The sequence below is a fragment of the Ptychodera flava genome, chromosome 12 (genome assembly GCF_041260155.1).
Source record: "Ptychodera flava strain L36383 chromosome 12, AS_Pfla_20210202, whole genome shotgun sequence".
NCBI classification, from domain to species: domain Eukaryota; kingdom Metazoa; phylum Hemichordata; class Enteropneusta; family Ptychoderidae; genus Ptychodera; species Ptychodera flava.
In genome coordinates this window covers 15,782,426-15,802,009 of record NC_091939.1, presented here as the reverse complement: position 1 = coordinate 15,802,009, position 19,584 = coordinate 15,782,426, and the positions used below count along the sequence as shown (strand labels likewise).

Here is a 19,584-nt window from a genome sequence, read left to right as displayed (position 1 = left end):
GCAAAATCTTGACAGTTATGACTAATTATTTGGAAATCTACCTCTTCCCATTGCGAAACAAATGCAGCCAGGTCACTTGAAATGCATAGACTTTCACCAACTATATATTCCGTAACGGTCTGAGTTTTGAACTTGTAGTTTGAATTGATAATATCATGAATGTGAAAACCATCAAGGTTGTAGTCATAGTTAATTCAAAGGTAGGTGACTTACTCATGTTTAAAGCTGTATCGACGATGCGAAACTAATGGTATGTTATAATCGATCGGGGCTAAACCGTTCAAGATTTTAAAAACTCCGGTTGTCAGGTTTCCGAGACAGCCTTCCTCTTGGTGAGTGCGAGGATTCAAGCAGCTTTGTTCGGTTCTCTCTGATTCGAGCAGACATCGTGCAGTTCTCGGCTTGCAGCGGTGTGTACTGTTGTATGGGCAGTAGAACTCTGTACTCGAACAGTCAGGATCCTCTGACTCGTCACCGTCTACACCATTTTGAGCGTTGGTACCCGTAAATGTTACCAATATAACAACAACAAACATTTGAAACACACTTTTAGCAATACTCTCGCACCTTTTTACTGCATCCGCGCCTCCAATTCAAATGCTGACTTGACATCTACCTTACAATGTGCATGCCTGGAATACTTACTGTGATTTAAAGCCCAATCTAAGAGTAACATGACTATCTTTACCCCGATCATGACAGTCTGGAATTCCTGCAGTTGCACCTGCACACGTCATGATATTAATGGGAAACACTATGATAGCTTTGACCTTGATTGTATTCAATAACACCTTGACCGACTGGGCTTCTGCTTCTGCTTTTGTCATCACAGGGCTACAACTCGTATTGACACATTTTCTTTAGAGTATGCCGTTCTCAATTTACAGATGTAGAGTAATTATTTTACGTGCGCACTTACATTGCGCACACTGAAGTATATTATTTCGTTACCAAACACAGGTAATATTAACATAAGAATGTATAATTAAATGTGCTATATACTGAGAAGCTCATAGTTGAAATAAATGCTATGTATGTATGTATGTATGTATGTATGTATGTATGTATGTATGTATGTATGTATGTATGTATGTATGTATGTATGTATGTATGTATGTATGTATGTATGTATGTATGTATGCAAGCAAGCAAGCTATATATATATATATATAATATATATATATACACACACACACACACAAAATATTTTATATTTTATATATGTGCAAGTACGTACAAATATGTCTGTGTCTACTTATATAATAATACTTTACACGTGTGTGTATATGTATCCATCATATAGAATATAAGTATATATATACACACGATAACACACCCACACACACACATGGGGGGGAGAGAGAGAGAGAGAGAGAGAGAGAGAGAGAGAGAGAGAGAGAGAGAGAGAGAGAGAGAGAGAGAGAGAGGAGAGAGAGAGAGAGAGAGAGAGAGAGAGAGGAGAGAGAGAGGAGAGAGAGAGAGAGAGAGAGAGAGAGAGAGAGAGAGAGAGAGAGAGAGAGAGAGAGAGAGAGAGAGAGAATGTCGGTAATCACACAGAAAGAACTTTATTAGTTTGTCAGAATGTTTGTAAGAGCACAGCTAGTATTTTTTAAAGTTCACAAATTAAACGTTTTTACAAAACTCAGAGGGCGTGTGTAAGAAGTCACGGTCCCTTATTGGAGTGACCGTGTTTGTCATTTTACTGAATACGGACGTTGTGTATGTCACACAATCGCTTGAAATATAGTGTTGGATTTTCATCAGACTCTGTCATGCAAACAGGATTTAAACTGTTATGGGATATTTAGTACGTATACAGTATGTTAAAAGAGATAAATTGGTACATACATAATGTGACTACACCTTGTTGGTGCATAGAATTGTAAATAGCGCACTGTTTTATTACAAATAAAGTCGCATTTTTTAAAAGGCCAAATAACACGTCATGTGCTTATACTTTTATTCAGATAGACCCTGAATACAGTTGTATACATAGCTTGTACAAGGATAAAGTCGTGGGACGCGAATCCAAGACGCGCAGCCACAGCCAGGTCGAGTTGCCGGGAGAATTGTGCGCTTTGTGCATGCTACTCCTTTTACACTTTGTTGAGAGCTTGGCGTTTAATCCAACCATGGATGTCTATTTTTTACATCCATGATCCAACAGAACGGCGCGTCAAAATTGAGTCGGTGCAAAGCATTCAGTTGATTTAAGGTTTTCCTGGCCAGATGTATAGACAAAGGGGTGAGAGTGTAGTGAAAGGTCGTTGAAGACTTGCAAGGGATACTACGTTTCAAATACATGAACCAGGTACGCCGGTTTCTATTCACGGTGATCATCCCTTTACGCTAATGCGTACCGCCAAATTGCAAGTGAACTTTACGCTTTGTTAACAGTTTGATGACAACATCACCGCTCTTCAACAATTCTGCCTGTGTATTCTGCATCACACCAAAATCAACAGAGTTTATTTTCCATGGACAGTGATTTCGGAAATATCAACGTCTGGGTAGCGGTTCAGTCACACGCTTAATCCAAAAATATCGTTGGGCAGGGCCGGGGTCACTGAGTTCAGTGCGCTCGATGCTTTAGTAACAATCCCTTTCAAGTTTTTCAGCCATTCTCTCTCTTCTCTCGCGAATATCGGAGAATCTCAAAACACCAAGGTCTTCCTATTTGCGCGTTCTCTGGTAAGCCAATGGAAATCTGACCCATTCCATTCAATTCTATGGCATTCCATTCCAAAAAAACGACCGATTTAATAAGTTATGCATTCCTTGAGTATGCGTTGAAGTGTTGTGTAGAACGTTGGTGGCGCTGTTGGAAAGATTTGCACTTGTGTGGACGAGGAGGAAAAATGAGAAAGCGACAACAGTGAAATACGACAGCTCCCTGTTGAGATGTTGAGATGCCAGCGTACAATATTTAGAGGCAATATATTGATCCTTTCTCTAGTTTTCACAAAAACAGAGAATAAAGTTCATAACCGACGTGTCCAACACGCAGATCCGATCCTGAAATCATTCGAATGGTTTTCTCTGGTCTTCTTCAGAGGTACAAATCTAGACTGGCCCCCAGTCGCCTGGCTTCTCTCGGCAGCTGAGTTACTGGCTTGCCAAGGCGTTCACCCCACGATCTACTCAACAGCCTACCACTTAGTGCGACGGTCTGCTTATGTTCAGTCTTTCAATTTATTATATGTTTTGATGCTTATATGCCCACAGACTTGGAGCAAGTCTAGTACAAATCGTCCAAACCTGTACAAAACTGTATTGCAGATACGGCTTCAAACGAAGTAAAGTCAATCAGTGTTTCCGGTACCCTCCAGGACAATTGCTGCCATGAAACTAACCATCAGGAAGAGAGTAACCAGTAAATAGATCAGAAAGTAAAATCTGTCGATCAGTTTGGCAACTTCGCGCCACTCTTGTAAGTAGTAGGGCGCCATGTCTTCCTCGTTGTCGGAATCGCCATCTCTTTCACCGACAAGCCACATGCCGTGCGCCTGGTGGTGGCCCGGAACGCTACCGTACTGATGGGCCTGCAGTCCCGGTAGGCCGAATTTCACCGCTTTCACGGCGTTCTTGCGTTTCATTCCGTTCCGTTCCGAGCTAACAAGCCTCGCCCTCAGTAGCTGGGGTTTTGTGCAGACGATGGCGGCAATGTACTTGAAGGCCAGGACTCGCAGCCAGGGTGGAACTGGTCCGCATTGGGGTCCTTTGAAGTGCAGATTTAGGGTCATTGCAGTCATCATGAGAGAAAAAACAACAAAACCGATACTCACCAATAAATATTTCTCTGCAAGAAAAAAATCAATAACACAATTCAAACAATTGAAACACATTTAAACGACTGCCTAAAAAGATGATGACAAAATGTCACGTAGTTGATCGCTGTACAGTACCATAACAATGATATTAAAGTCCCCATAGCTGTGAATGTATAATGACCCTATCTCAAAATATCCTGTTTTCTAAGAGTTTTCTTTGAATAAGAGACATTAAAGACTCAAAAAGTGTATAGCATTGTCATAAGTGTCGAAAGTGACACAGAAAGTAAAGATGACAAAAACAAAATGTTGGTCATCATGTGTTGTGCATTCAAGTAAATGGCATCATGCTTATTTCCTTCAGGATCGCGTTGTGTATGTGCAGGAAATACTGCATTTGTTGTTCCGCGGGGGCGCCATTTTATGTGTGCGACACCCTTTTATAATTTAACCTTTAACCTGTTAAAATACTTAGGCATGGTCTAAATCAGCGAGCAGTGATACTTCTATATATGTCCTTCAGTTACCACATTTACACGAACCAACTTCGGTTTGAAAATAAAATCATGAAAATACTTGAACGCATAAAATTCGCAGCTTTTGGGGCTTTAAATTCATAAGGTGAGCGAAATACTTACGGATGGTTGGGAGATTTTCCGAGTTCGGTGGCATGTAAGCCGACACGGTCTCCAGGAAGACGAACTCCACGAGGGCGCTGGTGATGCAGAGTGTCATTCTTTCCCCCGAATCAGAAGGCAAGATGAATCCGACCGCCACCAGGATACAAGCCAGGAACGACGGGAAAATGAGATTGAAAATGTAGAAAAGAGAGCGCCGCTTCAGGTGCAGCGTATATGTGATCAATGGATATGGTTCCGGACAGCAAGGCGGCTGCATCCAATCTTTGGTGACAGTAATGTTGGCCAGGTGCCACTCGCTGTTCGCCCTGAAACTGTCGACGTTGGTGGCAGGGTCGATGGTGAGGTCAAGCAGTTTGCCGTTGTAGCTCCACGACATGAACGTGAGGACACAGTGCTGCTCGTCAAACGGAAAATTCGTCGGGTCGATCGGACATGAGGCTTCGAATACAATAGGGGCCATGCATACGACCTCTCCATCGCTGTTGATTATGGCGTCAGTTTTGAAATGGCGCTCATAGTCCCGTTTGACGCTGCAAAAACGAGAGAGAGAGAGAGAGAGAGAGAGAGAGAGAGAGAGAGAGAGAGAGAGAGAGAGAGAGAGAGAGAGAGAGATGTAGTTGTTTACGTAATACGCCTATTAAAAGTAAGTCTCCATCAATTGGCTGTTTGGTTGCAGAAAACAAGTGTGTACAACATTTCTTTTTACAATAATGAAAAGATGACGTCAGTTTATGAGTCATCAACTAATCCGTCATCTCAAAACTAAATGGAAAACAAAATTGTCTCAAAATAAAGCACATCACAGCACCGATATCAAAATTTTAGAATAAAAAAAAAGCACGAACAGCAACTGCACAAATTCCTGCTACAATTCCAAAACGTTGCAAGAAAAAATTGGCAGCGTCGACCTCCGTGACTGGCGACATCCATAGAGTTGCAAGCTATTACCTGTCTACGAGCACGATATCGGGGAGCCATATCTTGTCGCTTGGGATGCGAACCTCCTCAATGTTCTCATACTGCGTCGGGTCCCATTGCATGTAGTGATCTGTCCAAATCTGCATGACAACGACAAAGGGCGACAGAATTAGTGGGTGTCATCCTCAAACGTGTGACGTTTGACGTTAAAAAAGGCGCCGTAATATTTGTCATCCCGTGATGGTACTCAGTCCGTCGAACGTTTCTATCTGTCAATTTTTTAATATCTTAATAAATTTGGTTGATTAAGATTTATAGACTTCGGATCGGTATGCCAGCTGGGATTCTTTCCCCACATTATGCTATCTCGAGTATGATTTCACTGTACTGCCTATTGTATTGCAATGCCTTGAATGTGCACTTTTTGCATTTTTTTGCCAAGAGACTCTGCAATACACTGTAAGAACAACAAGCAAATGGCTAAGCAAAATGATATATATATTCAAAAGAAATCTTTCATTGTAATCATACACTATATATCATTTTTACGAGGCATCACGCTTACCTCACTTAGCCACCCCTTCAATACGATGATCTGGCTGTTTTCGTCCTAAAAAATATAAAAAAAACGGAGACACTATCAGGTGGATTATCTGCAAAGTATTCGCACATCGTTGATAAAGCCTTCTTTTACAGCGTACAGTAGATTGCCCGATGACGGTTTTTACCTATAGCTGCGTGACTATCTGGTCGTTGTGTACCGACGCCATAACGAACACAATAAGATGGCACACAATACTTTGATTTCTACCGGCGTTAGAAATTATCACTTGCCCAAGCTTGGCATGTTACCATTTGATTGTTTCGGGCTCACGTTATGACTAAATTAAAACGGTAATAACAGATAAATATTACAAATAATTGAAATGCAATAGCCCATGGGTAGAATGGCTCCATGAGAAGGATAAAAGCTACTGGGTGAATTTTTAAATGTGAATACGAGCAAGATCCTGTTGTCGATAACTTGCTGGTTTTCAGTTGCTCCAGTATACTGCTATAGTCCAAATCGAGTGGAATTGCGGACGAATTTTTTGCTTACGATTATGACAGATAGTTAAAACTTACGTTGAAAATTCTACATGCACTACTAGTGGTGGGCAGAGACGCGCTGGTTTGGAAGTATACTCACAGGGAACTCTGGCTCCTTGTTTGTTTGTTTGTTTGTTTACGCGTGTTTGGAATAAGATATATTTTTTTCTATATGCAATGAAGAACCAATAAAGTTGTATTTGTGTTCATGTTTGTCGATAAAGTTCGTTGTTTGTTTGCTTACGAGTGTAGTCAATAAAGATACTTTAAAAAGTTCCCATACAATCCGCACATACGGAATAAAGCATATACCTCCCCGTTTGCCATGAGGAGTAAGCACTCATGTGTGTCCACCACTCTCTCTAAATGGCAAAGGCAGGGGAGGTCTTTCATTTTCGAGGCGCACACTAGCTGAAGACTGTGACCTGGCCATACGGAAGTTATCTTGGTAAATATGTTGTTTTAGATGGTTTTCGTCGCTGCCCTATGTTCCCACATAGATATACTGGATATGAACGCACATCGCAGGCACTGCTTCTCAATTTGGTGTCACAGTTCTACGTGCTTACGATGAGTCAGTTGACTATAAATATCTGAACCGTCACAGTGAAAGCGGACTGAGCTCCTTACGGGAGTTAATAACTTGTCTCCCAGGACAATGGCAAGAAGACAATTTGCATCCACCGTGCAAGACGCCGGCAAGAGTACGAGGAAATGGAATTTTAGACGACACCTCACAGCACTCCTGCGTCAACTGTATAACAACACCGATGTACTACCCATCCACGGTGGCACCCCAGATTGTCCCAAACTCATTTATTAAACATCACCTAATCTAGTGTACACACTGATTAGTCAAGTACGAGTAATTATCAAAGGATTGCGAAAGTGAAGCAAAGGTAACGATTACATAGCAGGTGTTGAACACGTCCATGGGTCAAGCTGGCGTTTGTTTGGCAGGTGTTGCCAGAAGTGACATGTTCATGGGTCGAGGAAGTTCGTGAGTTTTTGATCAATATTGGTCCTTACTTCTAAATTCAATAAAGTGAAATACAGATAAAGTGATAGTTTTGTATTCAGTATTATACAAGACAGTTGGTTTTCCCATGATATGATAAGTCAGACATCATTTCCCTCGACTAAATCATGAATGCACAGCTGTGAATAAAGCATTTCTCCAAAGAGTATGTTGATTAACTTGTCATGTCCGCTGTATTTTTGGAGCTCGTTGCTGCTATCATGATGTGATCATGCAGAGAAAAACTGCTTTTAATTTCTTGTTTAGCTCAAGGAAGCAAACAAATAAACAAAGGAACAATCAAACAAACAAACGCAAGCGAGAAACAGTTCGAGATGAAGAAAACAGACTGTATTTCTATAATAGTATATTTCAATGAGATGAGAATTTTTTCTGTTCAGTGTGACAGTAGCTGTTACTTTGACGATTTTTTTCCATTATTTTTGTTTCAAATGTCGACTAAAGTTTCTTCTTCTACTCTAAGCATGTTGAGATACACAGTACTCAGCTCGTCAACTCAACCTGTACACTTGTAGACTACATTGTTATTGTTGACAAGTGAATTCTGGTCTAGAATGTAATTCAAATGTTGACAGTTACAGCGCACTATTCACAAAAGGCGCAGTGTCGATAAGCTAAATAGTGGACCGGCGTTTGAAAATGCGTTTTTGGGAGTTGAACATGAACTTGCAATTGACATACACAACAAAAATAGTGAGAAATTATTCAGACGTTTCTGCCACTGTCCCTTTCAAGGGACACCAGCTGTAATGTTTGATGAAATTGTCATTAGTTTTGTCCCAGAAAACAAGTATATTTTTATTCTACTCCCTGAAGCATGTTGAAATGTAAATGGTTAGACTGGCACACACAACGCATCATCTACAACACTCAACGTCATCGTTGAGAAATACTTTCTAGTCCGCATCAAAATAACAATAACATTGACATTGTAAATACGGGGTATTTTCGACATGATTTTCAGAGTACAGCAAGAAACTTTATTTTAAATAGAGCGCAAAAATAACGGGAAAAATATACAAAGTGACAGCTAAAGATCCTTTACTGCAGAATGTGAACTTTAATGTAATTCCAGTCGAAGGTAAGCAGTCACTGTAATCTAAATATGATGTATGCAGTCACCTGTAATCTAAATATGCCCATGTATGGTCACCTGTAATCTAAATATGCCCATATATGGTCAAAGGAGCGTTCCTTGGTATTCAAAACGCCCATGTGAGGGCGCTGTTTTTAAAAAGTGGCCACCCGCTTAAAATCTGTGATTGGTCAGATTTTCTGTTTCCATGGTAACTGTGGCAAAATTGGAACAAGTGACAGTGTATCTTTAAACTTTCCTGCAGCATGCATCCAAATTATGGTTTTGTAATTAGTGAACGGACGCTCAAAGACACTCATATCAGAGACACATCATGGGCATGACTGCGGGCCCAGCTATCAGCCAGGCCGTGTATAACGTGTATAGGGCAAGACAAGATCCGTTTTTGATATCCAAAGATGAGACGGATTCCCTCTGTGCCACTGTGGGATGTATTTTCTTTCGACGAGAAGGACTTGAATTTTAACTGCCCCAGCATCATCAAACCTCCACTGGGATCGATATATTCTCGTTTGCATAAATGGTGATAAACTACAAGAGATATGTAAAAAAATCCACTTAAACCACAAAAAGTGTGTCAATGCGAACTCAATAGGCATATCTTCATCCCTGTAAAGTCTCGCTTTCAATTCTTCCTGTCCAGTTTTTGTACTGGGTTTGTACTGCAACGCTGAGCGTTTCACTCACAGGAGCGTGCACGCTGTCGGCAGGCCAGCTACAGAAGACACACATGAAAACTTCATGGATGACCCACGCTTTGAGTATCCAATATGCGTATCTTGCAATGGCCAAGACTGTCACAGCCCAGTGCACAGAATTATATCCATGTGGAATAACTATAATTATAAAATATAGCATTAATACATTCGCAGCATGACCTATGGTTTCGTCTCTCGACGGAGGAATTCTCCTTGATGGGTGTACGCATGCGTAATTCGGCATGACAAAGGCCGATCGAGAGTCTCGTGGGCATCGTAATTGTCAGCATTTTCATTTCTGATAGTCTCTTCATTTATTAAATCGCGTCACATGTGATGAAGGAGATTTTTTGTGTTTAAATATGTAAGCAGAAAGAAATTAGATATTTCCAGCAGAGTTGCCAGTGAATATAAGCGAAAAGATGACAACCTGGTGGTCCCGACTGAGTTGAATTTATAAAAGAGAACTATAAAGTTTTAAGGAATTGCCCGACAGGTCGTCGATCGATCGCACTTGTTCCGCTACCTTGTATTAATCTTTTGTCAATATCCCTGTCATAATGCTCAACAGCGTCCTTTTTCTTAATTTGGAAAAGCAATTTTCGACCGAGAGATAAAGTGATGAATTCATTTAACATAGTACGTCTATCATTAATATTTATACAATAGAAGAAAACAATAATTGATGAATGCCAGATATCATATGTATCATACATATTTAACGACACGTGAAAAATAAAGTTACTAAATGATAAGCTTATCATCGTTGCAATTTTGTAAATGTTTAAAAAATAATTCTTACAAATTGATACAAACTGTTTTATTTCCTTTCATGGTGAACTGAACTCAAGATTTTTAACTGCCATAACTGTTCTTCGAGTCGTCGTCTCGCGTAGAATACTCGGAGACAAGAAAAAACAGGCGCTCGAACTGAAGCCACACGCCCACATGCAATTCTTTGGGGTTTTTCATTAAATGTTCCTCTTACCTGAACAGTTCCTGTATTCTTATTCTGCCTGCAAATTACAGTTTCATGTTCACCGCCAAATGTCTCTTCGAAATGATTGGTGATTAAACTACCGCTGTACAACGTTTGGTGTCCAATGTTATCGTATATGCGTGACGTCCAGTCAGGACTATAATATTATGACAATTATATCGCATACTTGTTTCACTTTCTTTGCAAGGTCATTACTTTTAACTGGATTTAAATATAATTTTGAGAAGAAGTATAAAAAATGCACTTGTTTTGTAGAACAGAGAGACAGAAGCGATTATGAAATGTTGCAGCTATTTTCCCTGTCGGTAACATCACAGTCGGTCTATCGTGAACAGTGCGACATAATTTGTACCTGGGAAACATTGTGTACAATTTTTATGCCATAAAGGTAAAAATGGATGGAAAAGCTATACCACAAATTAAAACTCTGATGGCATTCTGTATCACTTTACTTTATCACCCATCCAACAATTATCATTATTGTAACATTATTACATTAAATGAACTTGTAATGGGTATCCAACATTGGGGTTATTATATTCGTGCACGCTAAACCATGGCACTCGCATGCATTGCCAATAATGTAGGTTCAAGCTAATAGCCAACATCCATATCACGAATATGGTATTGTCATAGCAACAATGTGTAATTTTATGATTATTATAAAGTATAATTCTCGGACCGTTTATTTCTATCCGAGTATTGATTTGACATATCAATTTTGTTTTCAAGGCAATCTTGACGAGAACCTCAACCCCAGGGCAAATACAGATTATCAGTGCGGAGAGAAGTAACAATACCTGACATATCTAATTTCGAGATCAAATGACGAGAAGTGACGAAATATCAACAGAGATTAAATGTCGAGAAATTGTAAGTCTGGCTCAGACGACAGCTGACGTGGAACATATGGACTCAACACTAAACATTGTAAACAACTTGGAAAACGGCACATTCATACGATTTAGAACTATTAAACCACCAAAATGACGAGAATTTACCGCCCTGCCTTTGCATGAGGTACTTACCGCAATGGAACCGAACAGTCGCAGTTAGAAAATGGTATGAGAAAAAATCTAGGGCCCTCTGCGAGAGTGTGGAAGTGATATAGTCAAAAAGCCAAATTATTAAACAAACAAACAAACAAATAAACGAATGAGTGAACAAACAAAAACAATAATAAACGAATAAATGAATGAATAAAAATCCTGTACCACATTTTGGAAGTCACAACTTCGTAAAGAAGGTGTGAAAAGTACCGTGATTGCATCTTCCACACGGAAGAAACAAATGTCATTGCAATCGCTACAAAACGATTCGGCATATCAAATATGATATGAGTCTACGACATTTGAGAATATTGTCGGTTTCTTGCGAGACGACAGTATGCTAAATGGCTGCAGACGGCATAATGAAAACCTGAGGGTTCACGACATCATCAGTCACGAACACAACTCACAAACTTCAAATCAGGCGGCTTTGAAGTGTTCAAAACCTTCATCAAACAGAAAGATTTTGCCGTGTCACACGATAATTTCGCAGAGAAAGGTCAGAGTATATGGGTGACCTTATTAACTACGAAAAGTAGGTCCGATGTACCGAAGAGGACATCGTTGTCAATTTCATTACAGATGATGGCGATAGATAAATGTTTGAGCAATTTATTGCCGGTGACTCCTAATCTCCCCTTCATTTGACGGTCATGGTATCAAAGTGTGAAGTTTTACGAGATAATGGGGAAATCTGCATTGCTAATGCGTTAAATTAATGTTCACATCAATTAAATATGAAATGGACAACACGCGTGGAATGTTACTCATTAACCATTGTCAAGGTTGAGGTACGGTTGAACGCCCGGGGATGCACGGCATATGTGATCAGAAAGAAGGTCAACCATGGTCGTGTGTGTTCATACCGAGAGCCATTGTTAACATACACGTCTTTGAAGACCTCTAAGTGGTCCCTGACTTCAAAGTGGTCCCCGTAGTTGTGATTGAACTGAAATTTGAGGTCTTCACATACACGTCTTTGGCTTGAAATATCCGTCAATGACTCTCAAACATCAGCTCTCGGCAAATTTTAACGTAAATAAGAACATGTTATATGTAATTATGGAAGACTATAAGGCCGGGTTATGGATCTTCAGTTTTTGAGATTCTTTAATCTAACTTTTTAATTTAATAGCGTGATTTGTCTTCCAATTTTGGATTTGTTTTCTGGAAAATAGATTTCGAAATTTCTATATTTACCTATTACACTACTAAATATAACAAATTCAACCTAGAGTGAATCAAAAGTCTGTGCGAATTTGGCGACGAGAAGGAAAGATGAGCGGAATATATATTAAACAAAAATACTTGTCGCCATGTCAACTGCAAAATAACCGTGGAGGACGTAACAAAATTTATAAAACATATCTCTAAAATAGATTTTAAAAGATCCAAAGCTACAATAACAGTATTCCGCAATTTATCACGTTATAAACTAACCCTTACAATGAACCTAAACAGTCTTTTCATCATATGCACAAACACAATGGCGGTTACATTCGAGTTTTCTACTAAAACGATTTGAAATAAATTTGGAAAATTCAAAGGTAAGTAATTGCATCAAGATGTTCGCTTTAAAAAACGTGGCAGTAGATGACAATGTCTACATTGCCGAACCCTGACCAGGGGGGGGGGAGAGTAGAATGATTCAGTAAAAATCATATCCAGGAGTCGAGTGCACAAAACAGAGATTCTGACTTAATCCCATTCATACTCTGATCCTAATTTCGCATGCATTGAATGTCAACGGGTAATAACCATTGTTCATACTGACATGGGGAGAAAATGTGACACTACTTATTTATTGTTCCGCGGACATTTTAATGTAACCTTTACGTCGTATTTGGCATGACTTAACATTTAATGTTCACCAATATCTGAGATTTGTTCAGACAAAGGGGAACTATTATTGTGTGCATTAGTTTCCCTCAAGTTATTACTCAACTGTTTGACTTCTATAATTCCATTTAACTGTTGATCGACACTTACCTCCTTCATATTTGAACGTAATGACATTTAAAACATCTTGGCGAGATCAATTCTGTCGTTTATTCTATCATTCGCAAGTAGACTTTTACAATCTCAGACGAAGATAGTGTTTATTTATTTATTGACTTATTACCCAGAACTAAACAGCATAAAAAAGAACAGGAAAGAGACGGATAGTCAAGACAGAAAACGACAAAGGGGGAACGGTGAATCACATGAATTCTTACCACAACATGTGAATTCTAATATATAGTTATATGAGTGGACCCCAGCGTGTAAGATTTTGTGGGACTAGGCTTACACAAATAAACATTCACAAAGATAGACAGATTAAAACTTTACCGCGTGCATGCATGGAAACGTTATGAAACTGAACACTTTACAAAAGCACGGAGTGTAAATCTTGTATGAGGCATGTATACTTAACATACAGGTATACTGATCTACAAAAGGACGTGCCGCCAGAACCTTTTGCATCTAATGTGAACTCGGATTTCTTTCCAAATGTTTGCACCAGAGGAAAGACAAAGACAAACTGACCCGATCTCTTCATAGCGAGATATTGGCGAAGATTGTTTAGAAGACATACTCTGGTGTAACAGTTATGACTTTTCAAACTGAAATAATCTGTCACGTGACTGGATGGCATTTGGTGCATAAGAAAACGTAAATAAAAGAGCCTATCTAAAACCAATTGAGTGTCATTTACTTGACTATTCAAAGTAATTCTTCAAGCCATCTGGTATTTCATTAGGATCACTTTTCCTACCGAACAGATCATCTAAAACATTCCACATTTTATGATTAACGGTGAATAAATTAGCATTTACATTTCAAATGACATTTGCAAGGATATTTGCACAAGCTTCGTAAAATGAGAAACCTTGCTAAGCTGGTGCCGTTTGAGGAGTACTTCCTCGTACAAACTCTACGAATAGGTTGTTGATTGAGTTCCCTACAGTCTTGGTACTGGTATAAACTTTTATTTTCGTCTTAATAATTTGTATCTTCCAAGAATTGTGCAGGTCGCACAGACACACTTTAGTTAAAAAACAATAAATTTGTGAAAAGATGCATTGTAACTCACTAGTGTTTTTATCAAATATCATCACAATTAGTATTCAACGAGCCAAACAGAATATTATCAAGATTATATCGTTCGAAATCTCTGACGGGAAAACTGATATTATCGATATATAAACGTTGAGATAACTGACAATAGGAAACACTGGGAAATGGTCTGAGATGAGTTTAGTGATTATGCCGATGTGAATTTGTGCAAAATGACACCTATTTTTGAGCTTGTGATGTACTTGTCATCTGAGTTGACGATGGAGTGAATTGCTCGTGGTTAAACAGAAATGTTTCCGTCGAGGTTTTCGAACGAAGTCACAGGTAATAAAGGAAGTGCATATTTTCTGTAATTGCAAATACCTATGGCCATTGTGTGTAAATCACATGCTTCATTTGTGTCAGTTTACCACGCACTACAAGAGGAATTCAACTACAAGGGTGAAAGGTCATCGTGTCCCACTTGCTGGGCCTATGCCAATGAGTGCATTGGCAGTGAGCATTTACCGTCACCGGATACTCAAGGCCCTCTGTGTTGATCGCATATTTGTGCTATATTATTTTTTAACGTAAATCCTAGTAACACAAATAAAAAACAGAAAGCGAAAAACTTGCATGTTTTACGATACTGGACCCATTTCATGACATTTTTGTGAGTATATCTGAACATTATTACTCAAGCCCCACGTTCATTTTACACCATTCCAGCGCACGTTTTCGTCAGTTAGGTTATAAACAAGCTATAATTTTTTTATGCCGACAGCAAATTTTCAAAACAACTGATGGTTGGTTTACGACAAGGCCGAAGCACGTAAATACAACATGTTGAACAAAACTTAACTACCGAGGTATTTTTTATTGCTATTCCGCAATATTGTCTATACCCGCTCAAAGCCCGCAGAAATTATTTTCGGTAACGGTGAGCACGCTTTTTAATGGTGGTAAATCATTGCTACTTTTTGAATTCTCGGAGAATCCATTTTGGAAATTCTTTTTTGTGGCATCACAGTAGACTTGGACTTGACATGGACTTGATTAGTTTGAATGAACTATTTCCATGGTCCTCACCAGGGTCGTTTATTCACTTTATTCAGTATAATCATTAGCACTGCTGTATCATTGCTTCAACTGTGTATTTCTACTACTTCACTGTGTTGTGTAATCTTTCCCCTGGTGAAATAAAATGAAATGAAAAAAATGAAATGACAACTGAGCCGATAAGCTCGCCTTGTAGGATTGGAAGTGTAATTACTATTGCAAGTGACAGTGCACTGTTCATAGTAGCTGTTTTGTTTGATGAAACTATTTTTAGGGATTACTCTCACACTCTTCTTCATCATGGGCGTTGTTGGCCTCGCTGGCTACTGCAGTGTAGCGAAGCGCGCCATTTGGCAGGGAACGAGTCACGCGTGTTCAAGGGTCCGATCCTGCGCTAGCTCCCTAGCCCTTCCCTGCGCTTGCCTGCCTGCGTAAATGTTCGCAAGTAGGCCGATGACCCTTGACACAAGTCGTGAAGGTAGCTATCTATTACATCCCAATCGAAAATTATTGATGCGTTTTAATTTATTTTCAAATTCCAAAGTTATCTTCGTAACTTTAGAACTTTTGTGACTGCAAAATTTAGATCACAGTAAAAAACAATGAAGCTTTGGCCATGACGTGCGATGACGCACTCACAAGCATTGCTGGATGGCGGCGACTATGCGGACAAAAATTTTATTCTTACCATATCATACTGCAGTGACGCATGCGTATCGCTTGCGCGAGCTGTTAAATGTGACTTTGTCCTTGCGGTGGGGTCATTTCTTTGTTGAAGGACACACATACGTTGTTCATGGATTATGGTAATTTTTATTGAAAACATTACGGTATGAGAAAAATAAAATTTGTTCGTACAAATAGTTTGTTTGGAATCGCTTAGAAACCTAGAAGGCATTAGGTACGTTTGCCGATTAATGTCTGGACTGCTAGCTATTCAAATGCATCAATCCCCTTGTCCAATAAACGTTCCGAGTCGACCTACAAACCTCTTCATCAAAATCAATATCATTTTTCCAACTTCTAACATTACCAATGGAAAAGAACGAGTACGACCCTGCACATTGATATGAAAGCAATTGTAACTTCAAAGCTGAACCCAAATTTTTCAGAAATAATAGCAGGCGTTTAGACTGTTCTGTAGAAACCATGGCTATACCTCTATCGTATAAAGTACGAAGTCTCAATATCACAGTAGCGTCATAATATCTTATGAATAAATTTATCAAAAACTATATTTAGCGTTTGTTTCTGTGTAGTAACAGCGACCATGCATCGGTCTTTTGGAGAATTTGCTGGTTTGTTTATTGTTTGTTTACTAAAAGAGAGCAGAAACTGTTCCGTCTTTTAAGGTAGTATGCACCACGAAAGTCACAATGAAAGACTTAAACTTTTGCTCAAGCTTTCCTCAAGGAATATTCCAATTATTATCTTTCAAAATCAAGAATAAAAATCAGGGGTCCCGTGCAAATTTTGGAACTAGAGAAAAAATTACTCAAGATTTACCGATATTTGAAAATCAAAATGGCCGCCATCCCTGTGTTAACTCTATGGAGAAAAAACAAAATGTTCGATTTTCGATAACTAAGCCGTTGAAAAGTTTTCTAACACCAAATGCTTTAAAATGAACAAGTGGTAGATCAGAAAACAATTGACAAAGTTTTAAGTTTCCGAATATCTGTCCCCGAGGCGCGTTCTACCTTAATGCCTCCCTAAGAAAATCTGAGGAAAAAACTAAATTTCCCTGTGCCCTAAGTGTGACCTGTTCTACCCGAGTTGTTGTTCGGATAGCCATAATTTATCATCTTCATTGTGTAATTCCATGTCACCCATCGCGTTGTTGCAGCGATGTTTTTGACAGAAGAAAACCACACGTTCTTATTTGCAAAAAAATAAAAATGCGCACGACATAAGCCTGAGAGTGACGCTGCTTGAACAGGCAAACCGGTTTGAGAAGATATGCAACAAGTTACCGTGACGACAACCCCCAAGAAAAAGCGAAAAACACAACAAAAAAAGCAAAACAAAACACAAATTATCAACTCACTCACCATCTCGATTATTTGCCTGGGCGTCATTCTGTGCTTGATAACCACGGGAAAGGAGTCGTTCTTTACCGGTCTGATGTATCGGGGATAACTGTCGATCAAATGCTGCACCAACTCGGACGCATTCTTGCAGTAACCGCTGTACGCTACAAAAAATGAAATATCACACGCATACAGCTGAGATAAGTGGGGGACCAAATTGGATCGAAGACAGACACATCAACTTGACGGATGAAGCAATCAAGCAGATAACGATGTAATCCACTTCAATGCTACAGGTGTTTCTGTCCTTGTGTATCGGAAAATAAACATCGAATTGAGCAAAAACCTAAACCAAATCCTGAAAGACAATAAAGTGGTATTTGAAAAGCAAGGTCTTAGGGATTTATAGTACAGAAAGTATAAAATACATAGAAGGCAACTGACGCTTGAGGGACGTAATTTTGCCATGGGGCTTTAGCGTCTCCGAGAGTCTGCAAAATAAAATAAAGTCTGTCCTTGTAGGTAATAAACAGTTCATATGTAATTTATCATAATTGTCTCCTCACTGACCAGGTTCCTTCACAGACAGTCACTTTTTATTAAAATATTATTGGCCGTCTGTCGTGGATACAACGCGCCTGCGTGAAATGCATCATTTTTGGGGAAACAATGATATCTACAATTGTCGACTGGGTTTGTTTTGAATAGCGATCAAATAAACATGAAATGCACATCAGTGTCAGCTTTGAAATTTGAACAAGTTCCAGCTTGGCTACATGTCAGCCGCGATATAGATACACTCTCTCCTCCCTATCATTGCAAAGCAGGATAAACTTTTCGCTGTAAATATATGATTTTAAAGATCTATTTATATTACAAAGATAGCGCTACGTGTGTGCTATCAAATGTATCATTACATGGTTTGATTTACACGGAGCAGCTTATATTTCAGTTTATGCAGTCATACTAACACAAGAGATTTACTCGTTAAATTTGGTGGGGGTTTACAAAAATAGTTTAAATACCCGCCTATTTTCACTGAAAACCGAGGTCAACGGGCGTATGTCCGTCAACAATGACTAAAAATAAGAATAAAAATACATTTCTTCTATTTGATGACGTATCATTTGACTCATGTATTGCAGTAAGTGGGAATAATGTCAGTTCTTATCTCAAGAGCTGACACAACAAACTCCGTAATCTAAGTTGTCTTGTCTTTTTCTTGAGAGACTTTCTCTCACATCGCCGGCCCACGATGACGTGTCGTGGATTACTTCGTCACAGCATATCTGCCTATATCATCTCTCTAACTTTGAAGCCAAAGTGTGCTCCAGTCTCGTCGTACATGCGTTCATTCCGAAAATAGAATCGCATGTTTATCCGTATACAGCTGATACAGTGCGTTCAGTTTTCAAAAAACATAGACGAAATTAAGGCACGTAGCCTAAAAAATTCACGACACGTGAAATCCTCTGAAAGAATCGACCCCGCGCAAACTTCACAAGTGAAGTAGAGAATAGGCCAGAATTCATTTTCAACTTTGTGACAGTTAAAAAAACATAGTCGAATAAATCATTAGAAATTCATCGTGTTGGTAAAAAACATAGTAATCATAATAATAGTACATACGCAATTCTAGACAGCCTCTTAAATAGAGATAAATCGAGTATGCGGGACTATCTCGCTCCCTCTCTCTCTTCCCTTTGTTGTGCTGAACGCCTAAGTTCCAAATATACAATACACTCCCCACATTATAGAGGGTGCAATTTTGAACTCACCTGTCAAGGTAAGAACCACAGCCACTGACAGAATAAAACGAGAAAAACATGGAGCGTTGATGGTGACGGTAGCTGCTGCGGAAGACATGACGGTTGTGTCCGGTTGTCACGTGACCGAGGCATCGAGAACGAAGCAGTACAAATGAGCAGAGATCCCAATCATGTCAACTGGAGACTCGTTCCCGCGGCTTTATGACTTCGTATTAATTTTAATATTCATGAGCGATAATTGCTTCGGGCTTTCTCTTCCCGCGCACACAGGACTATATCCTGTAACTACTGCCGTTGTTGTCGGAAAATCCTGATGATTTTGAAATATTAAGGGAAAAATCGAAATAATTATCAGAAAAAATATTTTATAAAGGAAAGCAAGGCCGG

The 19,584-nt window shown here is 39.3% G+C and overlaps 1 protein-coding gene across 1 annotated transcript; it reads right to left on the bottom strand.

Moving 5' to 3' along the window:
* Window positions 1–1,939: 1,939 nt before the first annotated feature.
* LOC139145156 (neuronal acetylcholine receptor subunit alpha-10-like) lies at window positions 1,940–19,356 on the bottom strand. The gene is made up of 6 exons (XM_070716136.1): window positions 19,207–19,356; window positions 17,450–17,592; window positions 5,895–5,939; window positions 5,360–5,469; window positions 4,409–4,941; window positions 1,940–3,799 (listed from the first exon to the last, which is right to left on the bottom strand). The coding sequence occupies exons 1-6, from the start codon at window positions 19,292–19,294 to the stop codon at window positions 3,303–3,305; spliced, it is 1,416 nt and encodes a 471-aa protein (XP_070572237.1). The 5' UTR covers window positions 19,295–19,356; the 3' UTR covers window positions 1,940–3,302.
* Window positions 19,357–19,584: the final 228 nt, after the last annotated feature.

Excerpts from the sequence above, each read along its gene's own strand:
- LOC139145156 (XM_070716136.1), bottom strand. The coding sequence starts at position 19,294 with ATGTCTTCCGCAGCAGCTACCGTCACCATCAACGCTCCATGTTTTTCT. Across the intron at positions 5,470-5,894 it reads TGAAGGGGTGGCTAAGTGAG|ATTTGGACAGATCACTACAT; the intron begins GTAAGCGTGATG and ends GTTGTCATGCAG. Across the intron at positions 3,800-4,408 it reads GGAAAATCTCCCAACCATCC|AGAAATATTTATTGGTGAGT; the intron begins GTAAGTATTTCG and ends TTTTTCTTGCAG.